Source organism: Pelecanus crispus, chromosome 18, assembly GCF_030463565.1.
Source record: "Pelecanus crispus isolate bPelCri1 chromosome 18, bPelCri1.pri, whole genome shotgun sequence".
NCBI classification, from domain to species: domain Eukaryota; kingdom Metazoa; phylum Chordata; class Aves; order Pelecaniformes; family Pelecanidae; genus Pelecanus; species Pelecanus crispus.
Window position 1 is genome coordinate 2,976,992 of NC_134660.1, and position 25,463 is coordinate 3,002,454.

General features: G+C 53.6%; 2 protein-coding genes across 6 annotated transcripts; both read right to left on the reverse strand.

Moving 5' to 3' along the window:
* Window positions 1-157: 157 nt before the first annotated feature.
* LOC104026201 (keratin, type I cytoskeletal 14) lies at window positions 158-5,337 on the reverse strand. 3 transcript variants are annotated; one of them, XM_075722686.1, is made up of 9 exons: window positions 5,231-5,337; window positions 4,804-5,131; window positions 2,903-2,985; window positions 2,440-2,596; window positions 2,010-2,171; window positions 1,789-1,914; window positions 1,443-1,663; window positions 351-379; window positions 158-249 (listed from the first exon to the last, which is right to left on the reverse strand). In XM_075722686.1, exons 1-9 carry the CDS (start codon window positions 5,335-5,337, stop codon window positions 158-160), a joined length of 1,305 nt encoding a protein of 434 aa, XP_075578801.1. The 3 variants fall into 3 exon arrangements, with proteins under 3 accessions (XP_075578801.1, XP_075578800.1, XP_075578799.1); XM_075722685.1 differs by having other exon boundaries at window positions 4,804-5,155; XM_075722684.1 differs by lacking the exon at window positions 351-379 and adding an exon at window positions 774-823 and having other exon boundaries at window positions 158-255; window positions 4,804-5,337.
* Window positions 5,338-10,802: 5,465 nt separating this feature from the next.
* Window positions 10,803-15,572, reverse strand: LOC104025899 (keratin, type I cytoskeletal 14). Of its 3 annotated transcripts, XM_075722689.1 has the most exons (9): window positions 15,308-15,572; window positions 15,039-15,259; window positions 13,657-13,739; window positions 12,965-13,121; window positions 12,309-12,470; window positions 12,088-12,213; window positions 11,742-11,962; window positions 11,245-11,282; window positions 10,803-10,900 (listed from the first exon to the last, which is right to left on the reverse strand). In XM_075722689.1, the coding sequence occupies exons 1-9, from the start codon at window positions 15,570-15,572 to the stop codon at window positions 10,803-10,805; spliced, it is 1,371 nt and encodes a 456-aa protein (XP_075578804.1). The 3 variants fall into 3 exon arrangements, with proteins under 3 accessions (XP_075578804.1, XP_075578802.1, XP_075578803.1); XM_075722687.1 differs by having other exon boundaries at window positions 15,039-15,572; XM_075722688.1 differs by having other exon boundaries at window positions 11,245-11,257; window positions 11,738-11,962; window positions 15,039-15,572.
* Between the last annotated feature and the right edge of the window lie 9,891 nt (window positions 15,573-25,463).

The window sequence follows — 25,463 nt, forward strand, 5'->3', positions numbered from 1 at the left end:
CGCTTGAAATTAGGGTAAAACAGGAAGGAGGAGCAGATGAATGAAGCTGGCTGCTTTCTGTGACACAACCCCATCACATACGGCCTCAGGCAACACTTGGTTCAGCTTGCTGCTCTCTGGAGCCCGGGGTTGAGGGTCCACAGAGCTGCTTGTCCTCCTAGCGAGTGGTGAGCGCAACCTGCTCCCTGGAGGAGACCACCTTCCCATCCTGCACCTCCTCAACGATTGTGCGGACCTGACGGGAAGATGACATGACTGCAAAAGGAAAGCGGAAGACAATTATTCAGGGGGCAGGAAGGAGGGAAATTTCTTAATAGGTTATCAGATGTTGCACGTTCTTAAGGAAGATGTGGGATATTCCACAAGGTACTGGAAAATGCTGTTTTAAACAACCCTACATTGGCTAGGAAGAGGGAAGAGCCAGGCTGATGGGAAAGCTCAAGATGGCAAAAGGCACTGTCCCTAAATGTATGGTGTCGCTTGATTTTGCAGGTCTGTGTAAAGCCAGGACACTGGCTGCTCAATCACAAGGCCCATTTAGGGCAAATCATTCCTGTGGTAAAGGAGTGCAAGGTATTTCCTTCCTGACAGCTTTTTCCTGTGGTTAGCAGTTGTAAGATGCATGCAAGCTCTCTTGACTGCTGTCACTCTGAATCAGTGAGGTGGCACAGCATGCCCGAGGAGTGATTTTCACTTCATCAGTTTGGCAGCTGCTCTAAAAGCAGGTCTCAAAGCTCTTTGTTATAAATGTGTGTAGCAAGATAGGTTCTTACCATCTCTGCCCGAGTGTGAGGACATAGCAGAGGAGTACTGGGAAGAGATGCTACAAGAGAAGGACAAAAACAAAGAGAAGTTAGGGACAAAATCCTTTTTTGTTGTTACACAGGCTCTGTATTCAGGCAAGAGGAAAGCAGAAAAGTCTCATAGTGGTTGCTAAAGTCACTGCTCTGCTCCGGTGTCTCCGGGAGGGCAGAGGGGCCACTGCCCCTTCCAGCAGTGAAAGGTGCCTGTTACAGCATCTCACTGCAGACAGACACCAGGGACAGAGCCATCCGTGGCTGGTATGAACATAAATCATAGAATCATAGAATCGTTTAAGATCATCCAGTCCAACCATTAACCTACACTACCAAGTCTACTCTAAGCCAATCAATGGTAGACTAGACTAAACCATGTCCCGAAGTGCCACATCTGCCCATTTTTTGAACGCTTCTAGGGATGGTGACTCCACCACCTCTCTGGGCAGTCTGTTCCAATTCTTGACCACCCTTTCCGTAAAGAAATTTTTCCTAATTTCCAACCTAAACCTCCCCTGGCGCAGCTTAAGCCCATAAAGATGAACCCTGAAAGCTGCAATCGGACTGAGTCCCCAGACAGCATATTTTGTGTCTATTACCCATCTCCTCCCGATGTGCCCTCCCAAGAGAAGCCCCTCTACGTACTGGGCATCCTCGCCCTCCAGGAGCCGGCGGTACGTGGCAATCTCCTGCTCCAGGCGGCATTTGACGTCCAGGAGGACCCTGTACTCCTGGTTCTGGCGCTCCATGTCACACCGCAGCTCGGCCAGCTGCTCCTCCACGCCGGTGATCAGCCCCTGCAGCTGGGCCAGCTGGGTGCCATAGCGGGCTTCTGTGTCGGCCAAGGTGCCCTCCAACGCTGCTTTCTGCATGCAGAGGAGAGGGACACATTCAGTGGTGGACGGAGGGTGGTAGGCATGGGAGCACCCATGCGTCCCCTTGCCCACGCTCCTGCGTGCCCCCCAGCCCACAGGGAGCCGGCCCCTCGTACCGTGCTGAGCTGGGACTGCAGGTCGATCTCCAGGCTCTGGATGGTGCGTCGTAGCTCTGTGATCTCCGTCTTGCCGCTCTGAAGCTGCTCCGTGTTGATGGCCACCTCCCGGTTCAGCTCTTCCGTCTGCAAGAAGGCAAAAACACGCCGTTACGGCACCGGCGAGTGGGCACAGCCTTGGGTCCCACGTGCCCTGCTGCAGTGCCGGCGAGCCAGCTCACCTTGCTGAAGAACCACTGCTCGGCATCCCTGCGGTTCTTGTCCGCCAGGCTCTCGTACTGCTCCCTCATCTCAGCCAGGATCTTGGTGAGGTCGATTCCAGGAGCAGCATCCATCTCCACACTGATCTCTCCACCCACCTGCCCACGCAGGGCATTCATTTCCTGGCAGAAAAAAAGACACAATACACATCACAGTGAAATCAGTATATTTCCATCATGACAAATTTCTTATTTGCACCCAGGACATGAACCCCACAGACCTTCTCCTGGAGTTTCTGTCAGAAGGGACTGTTTCCCTCCCCCTTACCCACTTGAGTGTCTCCTGACAGCCCTAATTGCAGAGACACTCCTGTGCATTTGACCTGGCCACTTTCCATTGTGCACAAGGTACATTTTTTAGGTCCCAGTTTGAGCCTATCTCTGTGCTCACCTCCTCATGGTTCTTCTTGAGGTAGGCCAGCTCCTCCTTGAGGTTCTCGATCTGCATCTCCAGGTCAGCTCTGGCCAAGGTCAGCTCATCCAGGACTCTGCGCAGGCCGTTGATGTCAGCCTCCACGCTCAGGCGCAGCGCCTGCTCCGTCTCAAACCTGGGAACACACACACACAGTTGCACTGGGGAGCCCAGTGGACAGTTTTTTTCTACTTGTTTCCTTCCCCTCCTTGGCGTATTTTTGCCAAGCATCTTTTATGAAATGTGCATGCACAGCTCTCCACAGTGCAGGAATGTCCAGACAATGCTGTGTCCAGGAAGAGAGGTACACTTCCCAAATGTCACACTTTTAGTGAGCAGTGACCTGGTGGAGCAACTTCAGTTGCAGAAAGCAAAGCAAAGCCTTAAACAGACTGGCTTTTCCCTCCCTTTTCATAAGAACTCTTGAAGGCATTAGACTTACTTGGTTCTGAAGTCATCAGCTGCCAGCCTGGCATTGTCAATCTGTAAGACGATGTTGGCATTTTCAACAGTTGCAGCAAGAATCTGGGGGGGGGAGATAAAAGAAAGTGAAAGAGTGAAAAAGTAGTTTCAAAAAATGGCATGCTGCTGCCTGAGTTCCCATTCAGAAGGAGGACTGGAGCAGTGCTGAACCTCCTGCCTGTTGGGCTGGACTTCCACGTGGACTCTGCAGAGACAGACAGGATACTCATGCTCGATCTCTCATTGGCACTGATTCGGTCTTGTGAAGACGCCGGCATGCACACATGCCACAGCCTGTTGCCCCTGCCAGAGTGGCATCTCCAGGCGCTCACACCATGCTCAGAGTCCTGGCAGCACTCTGGGCTTTGCCTGGCAATGCTGAACAGCCCAGCTGAGAAAGAAAAAAATGGTTGAGGAAGGAATGCCTTGTGCCTGAATCGTTTTGCTTTCATAATTACACCTGAGGTGCAAATATTTCTTCTGGGATTTTGAAAATGATTGGCCATTTAATGAGCAGTAATTTCTGTAGCCACAAGCTAATGAAAAGTTCTCACTGAGTTCTGATGCTTCAGGGGATATCCAAGCAGTAAACCAGGAATATTGATGTGGTAATTTTCCAGCTGCGGTGCGGGAGGGGAGGGAAGGGTCTGCCTCCCTCTGGATCACGAGCAGAGGGTTTCTTTGAGACCCAGCACTTCATTGCTCAAATCTGGAGACAGCTCCTGCCTCCACATGTTTCTGTGCTCCAGATCAGAGCACACCTGACAAGCTGGAATTTGAAGAGAAGCTTTGTGTATCAAGGCAAGAGCCTTTCACCCCAAGGTGAAGCCCCAGAGAAGGGTTAAAGAACTGAAAAATTCCAGGTATGTGACTTCCCCCAGGGGCTGACTGCTCAGTCTGTCAGCAGCTGCCCCATTTCCCTGGCTTTTAGTCTCCCAGACCAGGTATTGTCATTGCCCAACCACCCACACCTCCATCCCCTCCAGTGGAGCCTGAGCTGACTAAGGTTGCTGTCACCTCCCGTAGGCAGTGATTAAGGACCAGGCAATCATCTCATCATGAGTAATGTGGGCAGAGGGAGGACAAGGATGGCAGGGTAGGAGAGGAAGGACAGATTCTGGTGCTTTTGTTCAAGGACCTTTTCCTAAAATCAGCCAGGGAGCTGCTAAGAATAAAGAAACAAGCTTGGCCATGATTTCATCTACTGCATTTTAGAGCAGGTGACACACCTGACCAGCACCTCTGAAGCCACCTACCACAACCCAGTATATTCTGACTCCTGGATTTTTATTTGTGTCTGTGTTTGCACCTCCCAAAGAACAAGCATCCCATAGGGCAGTTTCTTTTTTTAACCTCTACCTTGAGCTTCCTATCAGGCTAGAAAAGATCTGATTTGTAGGATATTTATGAGAATGACTTAGCATCTCCATTTGCATATCGTTCAGTAGTGGCCGTGCCAAAGAGATAACTTGTCCCTGCCTGCAGAGTGCTTAATCAGGAGCCTGGAAAAGGGAGCACATACTTGGGGTGTTAAGTAGCATCGAGGAAAGGCAGGCGATAACTGGCATTGCAGCCCGCACCCTGTAGCATCAGGTAACCTGCAGCAATGGCTGATAGCCTCTGACTCTTGCTTTCCTGCCCCGTCTTTCTCCTTATATTGAAACAGTCAATAGAAAACCCATCTTTGTGCCTTGTGCAGGACATGATCAAGAAACTGTGGTTCATAAATTACGACTATTTTCCAAACATGCTCTTTCTGTTTTCCTGTCTCAGAACAATTACCTGTCATTTGTTAATACTCTTCACCTCAGCTTTTAGGAACAAGGTCATCTTTTTAAAAGTGACTTTAATGAAGATGTCTTGGTAATCACAGCATCCTACCTTGTTCCTGAGCTCCTCGATAGTCTTGTAGTAGGGGCTGTAGTCACGGTCTGGACCAGGTCCCTGCTTCTTGTACCATTCCCGGATCTTGACCTCCAGGTCAGTGTTGGCCTCCTCCAGGGCACGCACTTTGTCCAGGTAGGCAGCCAGGCGGTCGTTGAGGTTCTGCATCGTCTCCTTTTCTCCAGCCGGGAGGATGCCATCGCCACCTCCAAAGCCACCTCCAAAGCCACTTCCAAAGCCACCTCCAAAGCCAGCCCCATAGCTACCCCCAAAGCCAGCCCCATAGCTACCCCCAAAGCCACCGCCGAGGCCCCCTCCTACGCTGCTGCAGTAGCTGCCCCCATAGCCACTTCCGAGCCCCGAGACAATGCGGGAAGAGACAGAGTAGCTGCTAGAGCCCCCGTGGACGCTGGGGGCTCTGTACCCTGCTCCCCCAACACGCACGGAGGAAAGCCTGCTGGAGCCTCCACCCAGGCCACCGAATCCCTTGAGGGAGGTGGAGGAGGAGTATTGCCTGACAGTGGTGCTCATGGCGAAGGCTGGCGGAGGCTGGAGGGCTGGAGAGAGACACTGGGCTCGGCAGCGCAGACAGCGAGTGCTCGCTTCCCCCTGGCCTGGAGCCCTTTATAGCCCGGGCAGGAGGCGTTGCCAGCGCTTTTTTTTCTGTTGCATTCCCGATGATTTTCATCACTCCTAAAGTCTGAGCCAAATTCCAGAATCATCATTGTTGCCTTTGTTCTATTCATGCTTTTTGTCATTTTCCACTAGAAACTTCTTATCTCACAAAGGGCGTTTTTATGCTTCTTCCGTTTACAAGGAAATGGTCAGGTGTGATTCAAAGTAGGAGGCTCCTTGCTCAGGGCTACATTTTAATACTGCTTTGTACTGTTAGCTCTGAAACTGAGCTATTCAGACAGCATTTTGATCGAGTAAGTCAGCATCTCTTTTGCTGTGTCTTTTTGTCCCAGCTACTACAGGCTCCTGTCTCTACTTACATTACATTGTACACACAGCACACCTGCAGGGACAACAACCATGTCGTGAAGCCCTGAATGTACATCGACAGTCCCGTGAGTACAACGGTGCTAGAAGGAACTTGGCTACCAATCCTAGAAATACAAGTCCTCTCTTTTATCCACAGAGAGGGATGTTCTGTAATGAAAAAGCAATGAAAAGGGAGTTCATGCTTCAGGGCTCATTCAATTCTTCACTTCGCTTCAGAGACCGCCCAAGAGTGGAGGAATATGAAAAGGCAATAAGCAGTGGATGTTTTGTGTTGTTCTTTGTGAACGAGAGCCTAGAAAACCGTTCAGAAAGGGCAGGGTACTGTCAGTACTAGCTGACATAACTTAAAAATTATGAGATGCTCCAGGAAAAAATGTGGAATAGCATAAAGTAGATGAAGGATGTAAGCAAAAAAGCTCCTGGTCTCTAAGCACCGTGAACAAGAGCGCAAAGTTGACAGTAACATAGCTTAGCAGCTAATGCTAATGATGTTTTCTGTGATTAACATCTCAATCAGTTGTGACCAGGGAGCACAACTTCAGTGTGAGTTCGGAATTTACAGCTCCCATGTAAACAGAGCTTCAGGCGAGATATCGGTTGCCTCTGAAAAGCAAAAAAGCTTGAAAACTGAGTCCACCAGGCACGGTCAGGCTCCGCTGTCTGTTGTCCGTGCTGACCTGCGTCATGGGCAGAAACCACAAATCTGAGTGTCACTAGCTAATAATGCAGGGTGTGGAGGAGAAGATATTTCTCATGTGTGTGCATGGTGAATTGTTTGACTGTCTTCGCAGACAGGCCCCAACAACCCCTTCCCAACAGTCAAGTTCTTCCTTAGATCATTTGCCAAAGGAGGGGGGAAAGAGTATGGAAATAAACAACAAAGGTACATTACATGCTTTCAGGGGCATGAATCCCTCCCCTCTATCTGAAGAAAGCTGGAAACGATACAGGAGTGGGACGTGTCCTTGGAATATCAAGGGTTGGCTGCTACAGAGAAGCACAGCTAGCGATGTTCCCATTTGCCACTGGTAAATGGAGACAAGTCTGTACGACTTGGAGAACTGGAGAACGGGAACCTCCACCCTGTTTGCTCTGGCTGGAGAACGGGTTCAGTCTGTCGGCGGCAGCATCTTCTTGTCGCGTGAGCGCCAGGAGACGGGGCACGGGGCCAGCGGACGCCCACTTTCTGCTCACCTTCCCCAGGTGTGGATGGCAAAGGCGCAGCAGCGTGGGGGCGGCTGGGACGTGTAGCTCCATGGAATGTTCTTTCAACCCATCTTCATTTCCTCACCTTCAGCCAGGTGATACAAAAGGGCAGAACTCGGGGGTTGTCCCCGCTGAGTGCAGCGGTGGCACAAAGAAAGGGGAACGTCAGTGACAAAACCGGTGCAGAGCCCCCGTGCAAGTCCAGACCCTCAGCCTTGACACGAGCAAAGCCTTTCAGACCAGTCAGCCAGCTGCAATAACCAGCTTCCCGCAGACAGGCTGTAGGATGAGCAACTGTCGCAACGTTACAAGGTTAACAGGATATTCTTTCTTTACATAAAATTGCCTCTTCTTTCATCTTTTGTTTCCTATTTAACTGCCGTGTCATAAAAATACACATTGCTCAAAATGTCTATGATATTTTGATGATACCACAAGGCAGCAATTAAAATCATGAGGTGTTAATTAAGACTTAAAACAACATATTAAAAATTCTAAGACATTATTTGCATGACCTCCCATTGAACACAACCACAAATGACTGCATGTTGTTTGTATCGCACTCTCTTTTAAATAAAAGGCTGACTATTAAATCAGATTCTGCCTCTGTTTCATGAGTGTGTGCACACTATAAGCCTATTTTTTATATGTTTCAAAATCAGAATGCCAGTTCTACAGCATAACAGTAATTTTATGGTAGCACATTGGTGTTTAAACATGCAATTCTGTCTTACTTCAGGAGGAAAATGGAGACAAAGTTCTGGCTCCAAACATACATATCAGCAGACCTGGCAGATGAAAACTACCTATACAAGAGCACTTCTCTGTTTATTTTAGTGCACTTACAAAGTTTGCCCTAATATCAAATTACCATAGGAAAGTTCCCTAAAATGAGCTGAAAAGCCACACCTTAATGTCTCTTTCTAAAGTGGTCTTTTATGTCAGATTAACTCAGTGTAGCCTGAGAAGTCAAACCGTCTTTCTGGAATAAAATACCACTTTCGGAAACCTGCCTCAAGCTGCCGCTGCCTGTCTGCATAAGCCACCACCTGCAGCTCCTTCCTCAACGGGTTTCTTAAGGTCAGGACTAATTATTAATGCTTAAGGCAGGAGAGAATCAACATCTGTTTTCCACACCTCCCTCACAATTTGCAGTAGCAGGAGTAATTAAAACAGGGGATTTTGTTAGCGAAGTATTACTTGTTGTTTCTATAGCAATGTGGGGGTGCCCAGACTTTTCCAGGAGAAAAATACAAAGCAAGGGTGAATTCCAGCGAGGCACCTTCAGCATCCCCGCGCTGGGTGTCGCAAGGGTGGCAGCCGGAAAGGCACGACCACCGCGGGTTCCTCGGAGGAGCTGCAAGAGGCGCTGATGGTCCCTGCACCATCCATGGGGAGAACAGGGGGTCCCTAAGAGGTGACCTGGGAAGCCCTAGGTGTTAACAGCCAGCTGAGTCTGTCCCTACCCTTCTTAGGCATCTGAGGTCGCGCTGCGCAACGCCTGCCCTCATCCAGCCCCGGGGCATGGAGCACCCCTCGGGGGACACCCCTCAGGCTCCTTCCAGGGTGCGGGAGCAGAGAGGGCGCAGTCTGCAGGACTGCAGAGATGCTGCAGCTGGAAGAGCCTTGGGTCAGGAATCGTGCCCTGTTATTTGCTTGTGGCCCATCCACGATGCACCACGAGGGCGTGCAGTGACAGAGCAGTGGGAACCGTTCTGACCACAGCGCTCCTTTATTGGGTTGTGTTTATGAGTCCTTTGGTGGAATCTGAGTGGAAATGAGATCACTGTTCATCAGCGGTAAGCTTCAAAACCAAAGTTATGTCTACCACAAGTCAGTGGATGCTGGGAGTACTTTAAGCCAGCTCGTGCAGGGCTGCTGCGCTCGCGGCTGCGGCACGGGGTGCATGGGGCAGCTGATGCCCTGCACGTGTCGCAGAGGATCCGCTCTGCGTGGGCAGGGTGGGGACAGCCCCAGCCGACAGCGGGCAGAGCTGCATGGCTGCAGCACAGGGTGCCTCAAGACTGTGCATCCCTGCCCCTGCTACCTCGGCTTGTGGTGTAGGTGATGCACTGTCGGGATCCTTTCGACGTTTTGAAAACAAACTGAATTCTCACTTATCTCCCCATAAAATCCAGGCAGATTTTCTGGAAAGGGGTCCTAAAACTGTGTGGCCAGTTTTATTCTTACACATATTCAGTAGCGTTTCTCTGAATCATCCCATTGATTTCAAGGTTGGATGTATGAAGTAATAAATGTGGCAGAATCCAGCCAAGAATGTGTCTGAACGGGCTTTCCAGGAACAGCTGGGCTAGCTGACAGCGACGTGAACTGCTGCATCAGGAACAGCCACTGACAGCCACTGACAGCCAGGGAGTGCCAGAAATAAGTCGCAGAAGAGTTTTAATCTTTTTGCTTGTATAGACAATACCCACCACTTACCATCACTTGTTTTCCTCACCCTTTAGTGGTGCCTTTGGAAGCAAGAATCAAACTAAGCTGAGCTTGTGTTCCTGGAGGGGCGTCAGCCAGTGTATCCCTGCCACATCTACAGCTTAATTTCATTTTATCACAAAGCCTGTTATCTGGGCTGCATGGCAACTGCTGAGGCAGAGTGGGAAGGGAGTCGTTTGCAGGGTCCGGGCTGCGTGACCTGATTTTTGTTCACTTTCTTGCTTGGACTCACTGAGTTAAAAGCTTCAGCTCTACTGTTGCTGTACATTGCAGCCAGGGAAGATGCACTTTGCCCTGACACTGAAAGTCACAGTGCCAAATCTGAGATGAAATACTGTCCTGGTTTCGGCTGGAATAGAGTTAATTTTCTTCCTAGTAGCAGGCACGGTGCTGTGGTTTGGATTTAGTATGAGAAGAATGTTGGTAACACGCTGCTGGTTTAGTTGTTGCTGAGTACTGCTTATGCCAGTCAAGGACTTTTCAGCTTCCCATGCTCTGCCAGGGGCACAAGAAGCTGGGAGGGGGCACAGCCAGAATAGTTGATCCAAACTGGCCCAAGGGCTATTCCATACCATACGGCATCATGGGCAGTATAGAAACTGGGGGGGTTGGCCGGGGAGCAGCGATCGCTGCTGGGAACTGGCTGGGCATCGGTCGGTGGGTGGTGAGCAATTGCATTGTGCATCACTTGCTTTGTATATTATTATTATTATCATTATTATATTGTTATTATTATCGTTACTATTTTACTTTATTTCAATTATTAAACTGTTCTTATCTCAACCCAGGAGTGTTTCTCACTCTTACTCCTCCGATTCTCTCCCCCATCCCATCGGGGCAGGGGGAGCGAGCGAGCGGCTGCGTGGTGCTGAGCTGCTGGCTGGGGCTGAACCATGACAAATACAAAGACTTCCAAGTTTCACCTTCCATGACCGTGTAATCCATCCCTTTCTAGACCTCCACCCGCATCAACTGTCTTCACTGAAGCACCCAGGTCTCAGGTATTACAGAAGTGTAGGTGTACTGGCCCCACTGTCTGGATACCAAAGATGGAGAATATTACTCCTTCCAGAGAGGAGCTGTGTCCTACAGCTCCAGGAGTGGGACAGCCTGGCTCTTCAGAGCAACAAGACAAGACCCTGGTTTGCACAAGTGCAAAGAAAAGCTTTATTTGATTTCTGAGTGTGGCAGAGCGCTTAGAGAAAGGGTGAGGGAAGCAGGGGCATGATACAAAGAGAAGATGCGTTTCGTGATCTGCATAGCCACAGCACATAAGCTGGAATCTTCTTTTGCTTTGCTGTGTGACGTTTGCAGCAAACCAGGCAGCCGTCTCAGTGGGCAGCCTGGGTGATCTGCTCACGGGAGGAAATCACCTTCCCATCCTGGACTTCCTCAAAGATTGTGCGGATTTGACGGGTAGTTACAGGTGCTACAATGGAGAAAGAAGGAACTGTTATTTACAGGGAAGCAAGGAGAAAGTGTCTTAAAGATTTGCATGGGTAGATTTGTTATTACCAACAACTGCCTCAGAAACCCAATATAACCACCGCATTCCTGCTCCTACATACTTTATTGTATAGTTTCAGTCTGCACAGATCATTTTCTGAAACATGTTTTGGTATATCATAAGAGTGGTTTATGTCAATTCACATTTTGAAAATACAATAAAATAGTAATTTTAGTAAATTAGTAAAAAGAGCCTGTGCTAAGAAGGTGGTTAAGGATATGACAGAGCTATGTGTGATCAGTGCTTCAGCCAAGACATGTTCTTACCTTCTTTCACAGGCTGTGAGACGTAGTGAGAAGACATGCTACAGGAGGAGAAAAGAGAAAGAATGGTCAGAAATGGAAAAAAAGTGAGTGGTTTCTGAGACAAAATCCTTACTTAAAACACTACCTTTTCTTCTTGTACCAGTATGTGATTAAAACGTCTTCTGGAAACTGCCTAGTCTCAAAATTGAAAGGAAGAAAATGCTAAGGATGTGCCACAGGGATTCAGACATAAAGGCAGCAGTGGTACCTGCTCCTTCCCCAGGATCACACAAACCCTGGAGGGATGGGAAGTGGATCCCAGGGATGCTGAAGCGCTGTGATAAACACTGGACTGTTCTGGACAAGTGGGACTGAAAAGGGAGACCCTACTGCATGCCATGGGTCAGGAAACGGGCTCACAGGACCCTCCAGGGAATGCAGGTTGTTCATTTTCTATTTCCTTCGTTATTACCCATCTCCTCCCGATGTGCCCTCCCAAGAGAAGCCCCTCTACGTACTGGGCATCCTCGCCCTCCAGGAGCCGGCGGTACGTGGCAATCTCCTGCTCCAGGCGGCATTTGACGTCCAGAAGGACCCTGTACTCCTGGTTCTGGCGCTCCATGTCACACCGCAGCTCGGCCAGCTGCTCCTCCACGCCGGTGATCAGCCCCTGCAGCTGGGCCAGCTGGGTGCCATAGCGGGCTTCTGTGTCGGCCAAGGTGCCCTCCAACGCTGCTTTCTGCATGCAGAGGAGAGGGACACATTCAGTGGTGGACGGAGGGCGGTAGGCATGGGAGCACCCATGCGTCCCCTTGCCCACGCTCCTGCGTGCCCCCCAGCCCACAGGGAGCCGGCTCCTCGTACCGTGCTGAGCTGGGACTGCAGGTCGATCTCCAGGCTCTGGATGGTGCGTCGTAGCTCTGTGATCTCCGTCTTGCCGCTCACAAGCTGCTCCGTGTTGATGGCCACCTCCCGGTTCAGCTCTTCCGTCTGCAAGAAGGCAAAAACGCGCCGTTACGGCACCGGCGAGTGGGCACAGCCTTGGGTCCCACGTGCCCTGCTGCAGTGCCGGCGAGCCAGCTCACCTTGCTGAAGAACCACTGCTCGGCATCCCTGCGGTTCTTGTCCGCCAGGCTCTCGTACTGCTCCCTCATCTCAGCCAGGATCTTGGTGAGGTCGATTCCAGGAGCAGCATCCATCTCCACACTGATCTCTCCACCCACCTGCCCACGCAGGGCATTCATTTCCTGGTAGAAAAGAGAAAAACATCTTCATGCAATCCAACAATCATCATATAAGGATGTTCCTATCCAGACAGAGTTCTTCAAGAAAGATAGCGTCCTTCGCCAGATATGTCTAGGGCTTTGCTCCACAATCACCAACAACCCAAATTCTCAAGAAATCTTCATTTGAGTTAAATCTGTCTGTCTTCAGAGGATAAATCAGAGCCTGTAGTTGGCTTTGTTTCTCAGGAGATAGACCTTCCAGGCCTGAAGCTGCTAGGATTGTTAATAAATCTCTAACAGCTACCGTGGACACTACTGAAATAACAAGTGGTGAATGGTTTTATTTATACAGGCTCTGGAGAGGATGTGCTGTTACCCAGAATGCATCATCTCCACTTCTTGCCAGCACTTCTCATCTTCCAGCAGTTCAAAACTCAGCATAGTCTTAAAGGTTGGACCAGACCTCATATTTCTGGGCCCAGGCTGGACCTTTTTGAGCCTGTCTTTGTGCTCACCTCCTCATGGTTCTTCTTGAGGTAGGCCAGCTCCTCCTTCAGGTTCTCAATCTGCATCTCCAGGTCAGCTCTGGCCAAGGTCAGCTCATCCAGGACTCTGCGCAGGCCGTTGATGTCGGCCTCCACGCTCAGGCGCAGAGTCTGCTCCGTCTCAAACCTGGGAACACAAGAACAGTCACAAAAGTCGCACAGGATCTTGTCCAGCGAGGGACAGAGCACCTCAGTGCTGCTGCTGTCATTGTGTCAATACTGCATGGCCCCAGTGGTGCATGGACAACCTTCTGATGGTGAATGCTAGTGAATGCAGGGGAACAACTGATAAAACAGTGGCCATCTGAGTCCATAACATCACCTTGCTCCTGATATCGCTGGGCCTTGTTGCTGGGTCTGGGCTTTGTTGGGCTATACACACGAAAGTTAAATGCACAGCAGAGGCACAGTGCAAGTTCTCTGCACAGGAGAGGTCGTACCACAGAGGAACAAGCAATGGGAATAAAACTGAAGTTTTGGATGGAAGCAAAACAATCCCTAAATGCCTATAGATTTAGATAACCTGCTGCTTTGGAAATTGCACCTTCATTTTGAAGGCTTTGTTTCCACATTGCCCTTTTGGGTTTTGGAAGGGATTTTCTCCTCATTTCATTAAACGTCTCTGCAGATTTTGTTCCATCTTTCCAGGAAATGTGGCTTACTTGGTCCTGAAGTCATCAGCTGTCAGCCTGGCATTGTCAATCTGCAGGAGGAGGTTGGCATTGTCGACCGTGGCCACCAGGACCTGGAGGGTGGAGGATAAATAAAAAACACTAAAGGAGTGTCAGGAACTCCTCCTGGCTGGCCAAGGGATGGGAGCACAAGTGAGACTGTCGGGACAGGAATATTTTGGGGAAGCTTGGGGTTTCTTTAGGAGACGTGCCTATTGAATCAGGACAAGCGAGACACAGCTGAGAGTGACTGCAGGAAGGGGCTGGTTACTCTGTGACCTCCCTTTCCAAAAATCCTTCAGTAAGTATTTCAAAAGGCAGCATGAAGCCACGTAAGATGTGTGAGATCTGATGACAGCATTTGTTCCCATGCTTCAGGGTGTGCTGATTATGCAAGGGTCAAGAAGGAATCGCCTGCTCCCCCATCCACAGCACTGTGAGGCTCTTCTGGCAGGACAGATGGACCAGCAGGGTGCTTGTGCTTGGCAAACCCTGTGCCCATTTGTTCAGGGATGGATTTAATTTTTTGACTGCAGAAATGGAGCAAAATGCAGTGAGCAGGTGCCTACAGCTTCCAATTTTTATAGTACAAAAACAGGAGCAAATAATCCACACTGGGAGAAGATTCAAGTCAGAGTCTGGGAGGACATCAGTTATGGTGCCAAGAAGAGGAAGGCAAAATGGGTTGCCTGCATCATTTGCCAGCACTCCTGCAGCTCTGGCTCTACACAGCCTTCCTTTATGTTTACTGGGGACAATTCATAGTTAAGAAGTAACAGAGAAGAACAAAGTCAACTCTTGAGTATTTTCTCCAAAATGGGGTGGTAGGAATCAAATCAGAACCAAGAGAAATCCCCCCAGAGCTGCCTGGCTTGGTGGGTTTGCAGCAAGCCTGGCCCTGGGGCAGTGACTGCCAAAAGGAGGCGAAAAACTTGGTTTTGTTCAGTTCCATCTTTTTCCCTTTAGCATCTAAAGCACATCAACACCGAGGAGCTGAAATGAGTTTGCAAATTCTTTGACTGAATGTTTACAAATACCACATCAACGTTTCACAGTTCGTGCACACCTACATTTCCCTGCATACTCATTTTAAACTCTCAAAAAATTTGCAGACTTGTCTCTTATTCTTCATTTTTGCATTATGTCCTTTTACATCAGCTTCTTCCCATGAAAACTGCCATTTGTTCCATCTAGAAGGATGTAACTGAAAGCTGACATTGAGAAATCTGAATTTCCAGCCTGGCACTCTGCATTTGCATCTGAGACACTTTTTACGACATCGTTAGTGCTTACTAATTACACAGGTGGCAGCCAGTGTTTCTGCTTCCTCTCCGATAACAAGACATCCCACTGTGTTAGTCACAGCATCCTACCTTGTTCCTGAGCTCCTCGATAGTCTTGTAGTAGGGGCTGTAGTCACGGTCTGGACCAGGTCCCTGCTTCTTGTACCATTCCCGGATCTTGACCTCCAGGTCAGTGTTGGCCTCCTCCAGGGCACGCACTTTGTCCAGGTAGGCAGCCAGGCGGTCGTTGAGGTTCTGCATCGTCTCCTTTTCTCCAGCCGGGAGGATGCCATCGCCACCTCCAAAGCCACCTCCAAAGCCACTTCCAAAGCCACCTCCAAAGCCAGCCCCATAGCTACCCCCAAAGCCAGCCCCATAGCTACCCCCAAAGCCACCGCCGAGGCCCCCTCCTACGCTGCTGCAGTAGCTGCCCCCATAGCCACTTCCGAGCCCCGAGACAATGCGGGAAGAGACAGAGTAGCTGCTAGAGCCCCCGTGGACGCTGGGGGCTCTGTACCCTGCTCCCCCAACACGCACGGAGGAAAGCCTGCTGGAGCCTCCACCCAGGCCACCGAATCCCTTGAGGGAGGTGGAGGAGGAGTATTGCCTGACAGTGGTGCTCATGGCGAAGGCTGGCGGAGGCTGGAGGGCTGGAGAGAGACACTGGGCTCGGCAGCGCAGACAGCGAGTGCTCGCTTCCCCCTGGCCTGGAGCCCTTTATAGCCCGGGCAGGAGGCGTTGCCAGTGCTTGTCGTCACCCCTGACAGCCACAGCCAAATTCCAGAATCATCATGTTTCTCTCCCCAATTTCATGTCTTTTGTCACATCCCACTAGAAAGAAGCACTACGGTGTACACAGGATCTTCTCCTTCTGCTTTAGTTCCCAGCACCCAGCGTGATTCAGACCGAAGGCTCCTTGCTCGTGGCTATGTTTTAGCATTTCACTGTTGCACCTGAGATGCAGAGGTGCTTACTCCAGCTCCACCCTGCTGCTCCTTCATGAAGTAACACAAGTGAGTCCTCTGTGATATGCCAAGTCACCCGCAAGTGTCTTATATCATTAAAAATCTACAAATCTATTTATTTGCTTTTTTAAAGAGTCTAAAGCTGACAAAAGCTGCTGACTTAAGAGCTCTGTGCATCCATAATCTTTATATGGGCCAACCCAAAGCCAGATGGAAATTTTCTCATCAGGTCCTCTATCCCAGGACAAGCACAGACCTGGTGGTATTTGTGTACTGATACCTTATTTGGCAGAAATCTTGTAGCTCTAAAGAGAAGGAACTCCAGTAATTTCTTCTTACGTACTGGTCTGCAGAGACTGGAAAGTCCCTACAGCAATGGTTTTTCAGGCAGTTTAAAAGGTAGATACCTGATGTTTCCCAGTGGCACCTGCTTTGCTGCATCACCTTTCACAAACTCCAAAGAAGCAGTCTGTGACTTCTAAATTCTGTGCCACAATTTCTTCTATCTCATTGCTGAGGCAGGTTTTAATGCTTAAATATTCTAAATCAGAGAAAAAGAACTTGAAACTACGTTAGACACTGACCGCGAGGACACATTAAGTACAATTCCTGATGGGAAGAGTGTGATCAACTCTTATCAGTGCTTATGCCTGCATGCAGACGTGCTTTTTCCTACTCATTTGCAGCTGCAAGACACAATGCTAACGTAACTCAGCAGGACCAGCGGCACCTGTATCAAAAGCACTGATGGGCAAGATGCAACACACACAGCGGTGAGGAGCAATGACACCGAGACCACCTGCGAAGCAGAGGGTTTAAACAGGACAACGCAGAAGAGATGTACGGAGATGAGGCAAGGCAGCCACCCCGATAGCCACGCCTGCTTTGTGCTATTAAGGGATTGAGCACAGTGATTATAGTAATGCAGCTGGACAGGTATTAGCGTGAAAAAAGCAGCAGAGAACCAGGAAGGGAGACGCTGCACTGTTTTATTCTTTGTTGGGGAGAAAAAATGTGCCTTTACTGATGTGGTGCCAGCTCTTGCAGTATACAGTGGAAAATCACACACCCAACCTCCTGCCTGCCTGGCTCCAGCAATGTAATTCTCAGATAAGAGAAGTTATTTTCTCTTTTACTAAAGGTGTCTGTGAGGTAGTGAAAGAGAGTTATAGGGAATAGGAACACTTTTGTGCTTTCTCTTCTGTGGTGATCTCCTTCCTTCCCTGGCCCCCTCTGGCTGTTTTCACATTCTACGGCACTTAACTGATTTTGGAGTTGCTAAGATGTTCCCAGAGCTTCACCCTTGGTAATTCATAGTGCCTCCTTTCTTTCATCTGTTCCCTGAAGGACACAATAACAACAACGCTTTATCTGCATTGCTGGTAGATCTCAAGGACTTAATCGGGAGTCACATTCTCTTTCTTTAGCAGCTGCACGAGAGGTGGTGTGATTTTTCTGGGCAGCCATCGAGGAAGTGGCTTAACCAGAAACGGACTGCAGATCCTCTTAGTCGAGGGCTCTAGTCTCTGGGCAGCATTGCCTTGGAACTGATTGGCTTCAGATTTGGATTTTTGACTCCCCAAGCTGCAAAATCTGGGGATTTGGGATGCACACATGCCTGGGTGCCTCAGAGAGCTGGGGGAAAGGAGGGGACCTGGGAGCAATGCACCGCTGGCAAATGGCAGAGCGTGCAGATGTTCACGCTCAGCTTGCAGCAAAATCCTGGGGCAACCTGGCAGGGTGAACAGGGTTCCTGCTGGCCCGCTTCCCTCCATAGCGGTGGGTATGGGATTACCCAACAGCCATCATGTGGGAGCTGTGCTCAAGTGCCATTCCTTGGCCACCCTTGCTCTGAGTTCTTCCAGATGTGCTCGCTTTGCTCATGTTTGCTCTAGCAAACACCCTCCTGCTCCAGGCAATTCCCATGTTGGCCATGAGCCCCTCACATGGGCCAAAAACTGTGCTGTGAGGTCTGTCCTCCTGCTCAGGTCACCCCCACATTTTAGGCCAAGTTATGAGTCAGCCTGAAGGTGACAAGTGCCCTAAAATGAGGCAAAGCCCTGCCACAGCCCCACAGGCAGGGAATACCTGAATTTAGGGCTTTTCTTTCTGTATTATCATGACCTCAGTCCATGTTTAAGCTCTTTTATTACAGCTGGCACAGGAGCCTAAGATGAGATCTGGAGATTGTCCTGAAAGATCAGCTTTTTCTGGTCTTTCCTGATCAATGTTCTTGCCGGTCAGCTGCTGCCCTGACCTCTGGCTGAGCTCCTAAATAGTAATCCCCAAACCAGCTCTGCTCTTACAAGAGAAACCCTTAGTGCAAAGCTCCCCTTGTGCTGGCTCTGTCGACAGGGTATGATTATACAGAGGAGCATGCACCACTTCAGCTATTTTATGATACCAAAAGAATTCAATCTCCCAGGCTCTCCTGAAACACTCACCCACAATAAATTCCCTTGAGATAAAAAAAAAAAAAACACAACACATCATAATGTTCAGGAGATGGTATCAGAGTCTGTTCCAGCAAGAAGCATGCTGTAGATGCTATCTCTCCCTCAGGTGTGCTGCAGGGGCAAATAAAGAACTGAACTCCTCCAGTTCACGTAGGAAGGGAGGTGAAATTATACGTTAGGAGCGGACAAGCAGAGCACACAGTAACCCAGTGTGGTGAGGGCTGGTGTGAAAAGGCCAGGGTCAATGCGTTGCATTTGCCTCAAAGAATAGCACTTAATTGTGCTTTTAATGCAATTAATAAGAGCTAATTAGGAGTCATTGGGTTTCCCCTATGGGCCAGCTTCTCCTGAGTGCCTTTCACAATTCACAGCTAGTAGAAACTAGCTGAAGGACGCAACCCTGGGAAAGATGTCTCCTGCATGTAAGGAATGGCAGGCACAGGCTCTACCCTTGCTGACAGGTTTGCTCTGTAAGTTTGAACAACACCAAGATGGGTAACAAATATATCAAGGTGTGGAGTGAAATATGCTGTCTTTGTTTCTATCTATCTCAGCTGCTGATTCTTTGTCATCTTTAAGGACATGTCCTGACAGCCCTTCCACATTATCTGGAAAAAAAGTAATCCTAGATCTGTTTCCATGAAAGGAAACTTCATGGTGTGTGTGCAAAGGAAACTCCCTCTGGGCAGGCTCGGGGCATTTAGCCATGCCTGAGCTGCAGCGTGATGTGTGATGCTCACCCGGTTTGATCCCCTGCTGCCCGCTCTGCTGCCTGCAGGATGAAGGGAGACAGGCAGCACGGCCTCGGCCCCTTGGGCTGTAGAAGCCGGGGAGGCAGCAATGGAGCCAGCAAGGAAAAGGGCCGACTGGAGGGAAGACAGGGCAGTGACTCTGTATTGTCCTTCTCTGAGCTCCAGACTGGGTCCTGGCAATGACCTTTTAGCAAGACCTGTTGTGGCAGGACAAGGAGTAATGGTTTTAAACTAAAGGAGGGGAGATTTAGACTGGATATAAGGAAGAAATTTTTTACAATGAGGGTGGTGAGGCACTGGAACGGGTTGCCCAGAGAGGCAGTGGAGGCCCCATCCCTGGAAACATTCAAGGTCAAGTTGGACGGGGCTCTGAGCAACCTGATCGAGTTAAAGCTGTCCCTGTCACTGCAGGGGGGTTGGCCTCTGAAGGGCCCTTCCAACCCAAAGCGTTCTATGATTCTGCAACGGTGAAGCCAGGCCTCGCTCTGCCTGTGGGACCCTGCAGGCAGCCTCCATCAGCAGCCCATCGACAAGCCCTGTTCTGCTCTCGGTGAATGTGGAAGAGGGTGATGCTCCTCCATGTTGGCCCGTGCCCCAAGCTGTTTGCAGAGCATCAGGCGAAGTCCTGGCCCGGCATCATTTGACGCTTTACAAGCCACCTCCACCAGTGAGCACCTTGCTGGAGCACAGACCTGCTCCCCGGCCTGAGACCCGCTCTGCCCATTTCGGCAGAGCGTGTGCCAAGGAGATCCCCTTACGGGAGTGATTCCCAGTGAATCAGCACTGCGAAGGCAGCCAGTTCACACGCCCCGTTGCTCAGCTCTGGGAGCAGCTCATCCAAGGGGCTGGGCAGTGCAGAGCGATGCGGTTATCACTGCTTCGCTTCGGGATCACAGACCTGTCTGGCACTAGACAGTCTTTCAACAGATCGTTCAAGCTCTTCCCCCAGCTCCTGCTGTTCATCCTCGCAGCCACCCAAGCGCTGTGACCGCCCATCACGCTGTCAGCTCACCCAACCGAAGGCTGTCTGAGCACTGCTTTTCTGCTGGCATGCTTTAGCAATAAAGATACTGAATCGCTTTTGATCACAACCAGTCTTGTCTCCATGGACTCACTCAGCCCATCTGTCCTTGCTTGGGGATGAGGAACCCGTTCCAGCGAGCTCAGTGCTGTGAGCAGCTCATCTCCCTCTTACGCTGAAAGGGCTTTCTGGTGACATCCCGGCTTGTACGCTCCAGGACTCAGGCCAGTAACGATATGCAGAGCCATGGACCAGAGATGGGGATTCCCTGGTCCAGAGCCACCCCGCAGCGGATGCAGGACCGAAGCTCTCCCTGTGAATCTCTACGAGCTGTAGAGTCAGAGGCATGACCAGAGAGTTGTTCTGGCTGGTGAAGGGAGGACAGATGGACAAGGAATCAGTACTTGTTTTACTCTAGGCAAAAGAATATTTTTTGTGTCTGAGCAGAGCCAAACTCCCAAGCTATCACAAATTGCTTTAGCTCTATCTCCACAGCAAACCCCAACCTTTGGAGTTTCCCACGTTATTTTTCCAGAGTCTGTCTTCCAGATAGCAGGCAGCTCTTGCATTTCCTCATGTCTCATTCTGCTGGTGTGGAAATACGATCACACCCTATCTGTTCATTCCTCTCCCCTCGCTGAGCACTGCAGAGCAGGCAGGGAGTTGCACACATACTTTCCCATGCTGACTGTAGGCAACAAGCAGCAGCTCCCACATTCATTCTGTGCCCACACCTGCTGCACCTACAGTGACTCTAGGCCAGGTCTCCAAGCTGCAGATGGGAACCTTGGCTTGGGGACACCTGTGACGCTGGCGGTGGGGTGAGGCAGATGCTCGCGTCAGCCTGGAGACACTTGCATTCACAGAAGGGCAGGAATCGCGTTTTTCTCTCTGGGGTGCGGCCAGTTACGCCAAAGGACCCCAGGTGGATGTGCCAAACCCATTGTTGGTGACAGGGACTCCACCAGCCCCGTGACTCCTCCGCAGCAGCCTCTGCCGGGATTTGGAGCCCTCCCGCTCCCAGGGCTTGTCCTGGCCTCTGTGCAGACCCACCCCACACACACAGCCCCGATGACACAGAAGGATGGGCACAAGCAGTGGGAACAGCCCCCATGGCTTTTCCCCAGGGGAAGCCCCTCTCCCTGGGTGGGACCCTGGCTCTTGGCTTGGTCCCCTCTGGAGGAGGGCTTTGGTGTGGCCCCTCGGGTAGGATTTGCCGTGTGTTCTGGTCCCCTCCCAACCTCGCTTTCTATGCTCCTCGAGGGCTGATGGCTGCGGTGGCTGTTGCCTGTGCGAAGGCAGCGAGGCATCCACTGTGGCCCAGGTGCAGCAGGGTCTGGTCACCTTGTGCAGGTGTGGGGATGGTGGGGGAGCGCTCCCAGGAGGCCACCACGGCTGCCGGGAAGGGAAGGGGGTGCCCAGCGTGAGAGCCATTGCGCTGGGGAGATGCACCGTGCTGCCCCAAAGCAGTCCCTGTAACCAGGCTGCGCCATCACTTCCCGCACGATTGTAAATTACTTGGCCGCTTGTTAATCCGTACTTGGCGGGCAATTTTCTGAAGTCATTACCAAGACCAAAACAGCCCGTGCCTACCAGAGTTCCCCAGCCGTAAACCTCCCCCCATCCATCCCCAGCCTCCCCCCCAGGCCCAGAGCCCCCCAGCCTTGCCGCCCACCCACGGCTCTGCCAGCCCCTGCCGCAGCACCCGCCGGGACCTCGGTCCCCGCTCGTCCCTCGTGCCGTGCCCTGCAGGTCTGCTGGCTGGAGGCCACAGCTCCACCTTGGAGCACTAATGATTTTCTGTAAGTAAGTTCAAAGAGAAGAGACAAAGCCGGCCTGTCAGCTGGGTGTCTGGCATGAGGCAATTACCTGCCTGGGCTTGGCACAGCAACCGGCTCCGCTCTCTTGCCAGGAGCACGGCTGATCCTCCTGATACATAACAGTAATTATGAGCTGCAGCTTTGGAATCGGCTCTTTTGCCTCTGTTATTTTTCTTTTAATCCAAACAACTGTGCTCAGCCAGTCACTGAAGGGAAGAGCAAATGCTTGTCATTAAACTTCATCCCTGTTTCAGTGCACCGTAATTGCATAGATGCGGATCTGCGTAGCCGGGGCCTGTCTGTTTGGGGGTGGCGGGTGGTGCTCGGCTCCGCCGTGTAGCCTGGCCCGCTGGACCGGGACAAGCATCCCGCCGCCTGCCCGGTGCTGCCCGGTGCATCCTTCAGGCACCGCTGCCGCCTGGCCCGGGCAGCCCCGGCAGCGCAAAGTGGCGGGAGCCTCGGGGGGGGGGGGGGGGGTGCACCCAGCCCCGCGGGGAGGCCCGGGACGGCCCCTGCACCGAGCCAAGGGGCGACGGGGTGCGGAGTGGGGAGCTGGGCTGGGCCCTGCACGGGGCACATGTTGGGGACACTGCTGGGGCCTGGCGTTGGGCTGCGCCCCGAGGCCCCACGTTGGGCTGCACCGAGGCCCAGTGCTGGACTCCACACCGAGGCCTGGTGCTGGGCTGCCCTGAGGCCCGGTGCTGGGCTCCACACCGAGGCCCTGCACTGGGCTGCACACCGGGGTTCGGCGCTGGGCTGCACCGCAGCGCCGCATTGGGCTGCACCCCGAGGCCCCGCACTGGGCTGCCCAGAGGCCCCGTACCAGGTGCCCTGAGGCCCTGCACTGGGCCCCCACGCCAAGGCCCCGCACTGGGCTGGGCCTCACCCCGAGGCCCCGCACTGGGCTGCCCAGAGGCCCCGTACCGGGTGCCCTGAGGCCCTGCACTGGGCCCCCACGCCGAGGCCCCGCACTGGGCTGGGCCTCACCCCGAGGCCCCGCACTGGGTGCCCCGAGGCCCCGCTTGGGCTGCCCCGAGGCCCTGCACTGGGCTGGGCCCCACCCCGAGGCCCCGCACTGGGTGCCCCAAGGCCCGGCGCTGGGCTGCCCCGAGGCCCGGTGCTGGGCTGGGCCCCACCCCGAGGCCCCACTTGGGCTGCCCCGAGGCCCCGCTTGGGCTGGGCCCCCACCCCGAGGCCCCGCACCGGGTGCCCCGAGGCCCCGCACTGGGCTGGGCCCCACCCCGAGGCCCCGCACCGGGCGCCCCGAGGCCCCGCTTGGGCTGGGCCCCACCCCGAGGCCCCGCACCGGGCGCCCCGAGGCCCCGCTTGGGCTGGGCCCCCACCCCGAGGCCCCGCACCGGGTGCCCCGAGGCCCCGCACTGGGCTGGGCCCCACCCCGAGGCCCCGCACCGGGCGCCCCGAGGCCCCGCTTGGGCTGGGCCCCACCCCGAGGCCCCGCACCGGGCGCCCCGAGGCCCCGCTTGGGCTGCGCAGGGCGGCCCCGCCCCGGGGCCTGTGCCCGGGCCTCGCCGCTTCCCGCGCACTCGCTGCGCACGGGCGCCCCCTGCTGGCGGCAGGCGGCGCGGCGGGGCGGGGCGCGGCCGCGAGGCCCGGGAGGGCGAGGGGAGGGGTGCGGGGGTGATGGGGGTGCGAGGGGGGGGCTGCCGGGGTGTCTAGGGGGGGCTGGGGTGTGCAAGGGGCTGCTGGGTGGTGCGGGGAGGGGGGGGTGGGCGGGGGCGTCTGCTGGGGTGTGCAGGGGTACTGGGGGGTGCAGGGGGGTGCCGGGTGTGCAGGGGGGTGCAGGGGGTGCTGGGATGTGCAGGGGGGACTGGGGGGTGTGGGGGGTGCTGGGGTGTGCAAGGGGGTCTGCTGGGGTGTGCAGGGGTGCTGGGGGGTGCCGGGGTGTGCAGGGGGGTGCAGGGGGTGCTGGGATGTGCAGGGGGGACTGGGGGGTGGGGGGGGGGCTGGGAGGTGCAAGGGGGGCTGGGGGGTGCTGGGGTGTGCAGGGGGGACTGGGGGGTGTTGGGGGGTGCTGGGGTGTGCAAGGGGGTCTGCTGGGGTGTGCAGGGGTGCTGGGGGGTGCAGGAGAATGCTGGGGTGTGCAGGGGGCTAGGGATGGCTGGAGGGTGCAAGGGAGGGCTGCTAGGGTGTGCAGGGGGATGCTGGGTGGTGCGGGGAGGCTGGGGTGTGCAGGGGGGGTCTGCTGGGGTGCGCAGGGGGCTGCTGGGGTGTGCAAGGGGGGCTGCTGGGGTGTGCAAGGGGGTGCAGGGTTGCGCCAGGGTGTGCAGGGGTGTGCAGAGGGTACTGGGGTGCACCAGCATGTGCAGGGGGGTGCTGGGGTGTGTTGGGGTGTCCAGGGCTGTGCAGAGCGGGTGCTGGGGTGTGCAGGGAGCGTGCAGGGGTCCGCCGTGGTGTGCAGGGGTTGCTCCAGTGTGGGCAGCCACTCCCTGCCTGCATCTTGCCAGTGCTGCTCCCCGCAAAGGGCTTCTGCAGCACAGGGGACGTGGGGCACACTGCACGTGGGGTACGCTGGCAGCACCCTGCAGAGAGGCAGGGCATGGACCGCCACGCTGGGGAGGCTTCGTGCATTGCATCGGGGCTGGCCGCAGCTGGGCCCTGAGGTCCTGCCCTCACTGCACCCTGGCAGCCCCGTGGCCGGGCAGGCAGCGCCTGCTCCTGCTCCCAGTGCAGGCAGAGCCAGGCCCTCAGAGCCGCCACTTCGCTGGGTCTGGAGCTGAGCCGGCGCCTGCGTCCTCCTGCCAGGCAGAGCTGGGCCCTCGCCCTTCTTGGGTGGAGAGGGGAGGAGGCGAGTGTGAACAACTGTGTAAGGGCGTGCACACGCATGGGCACGCACGTCTGTACGTCATTCTGACTCATTGCCACAGACGGCACCACTCGCTCCTCACCGCGTGCAGAGGCTGGCAGGGGGGGTCCCTTCGGCGTGCAGCCCCTGCGCTGCCATGAGGACACGGGGTTCCGGTGGCTGCTGTCTCTGCTCGGCTGCAGCTGACAGCCCTTGGCCATGCGCCTATTACTGCCCCCCGACTGCACAGCACGAGCACGCAGAGACCTGGCTGCAGTGTGCAGGAGCGGTGCAGGGCTCCTTTCTGAGTGATTTCCCTCTAGGGATACCCTCAGCGCGCTCATCCCGAGCCCCTGGCCCCGAGCCGCCGTGCCAGGGGCCTGAGGCAGCCTGGCCCCCGCGCACTGCTCCAGCTCCAGCTGTACGGCTGCACGGGCCTCCCCTGAGATGGGCCAGACACTGTCAGCCTCATGCCATGGCCCTTTTTTTTGATAGCCCCACGAGCCGAGGCATTTTGGCATCTGCTGGCTCAGAGCTGTCAGAAATAACATCCAGTGGCCCAGTGGCAACATCCTGGGGCCGGCGTCTGCAGAGCTGGTCTGGGTGAGCGATGCTTGGGGCAATGGCCAGGCCAGGCTGCAGCCCAGCTTGTGTCCTGCATGGCCAGAGCCATCCCGCAGAGCCAAGGACGTGCCTTT

Coding starts and splice junctions, on each gene's coding strand:
- LOC104026201 (XM_075722684.1), bottom strand. CDS start 5,337: ATGAGCACCACTGTCAGGCAATACTCCTCCTCCACCTCCCTCAAGGGA. Junction 2,172..2,439: donor TCAAGAAGAACCATGAGGAG/GTGAGCACAGAG, acceptor TTTTTCTGCCAG/GAAATGAATGCCCTGCGTGG. Junction 1,915..2,009: donor AGCAGTGGTTCTTCAGCAAG/GTGAGCTGGCTC, acceptor GCCTTCTTGCAG/ACGGAAGAGCTGAACCGGGA.
- LOC104025899 (XM_075722687.1), bottom strand. CDS start 15,572: ATGAGCACCACTGTCAGGCAATACTCCTCCTCCACCTCCCTCAAGGGA. Junction 12,471..12,964: donor TCAAGAAGAACCATGAGGAG/GTGAGCACAAAG, acceptor CTTTTCTACCAG/GAAATGAATGCCCTGCGTGG. Junction 11,963..12,087: donor TGCAGTCCCAGCTCAGCACG/GTACGAGGAGCC, acceptor CTCTGCATGCAG/AAAGCAGCGTTGGAGGGCAC.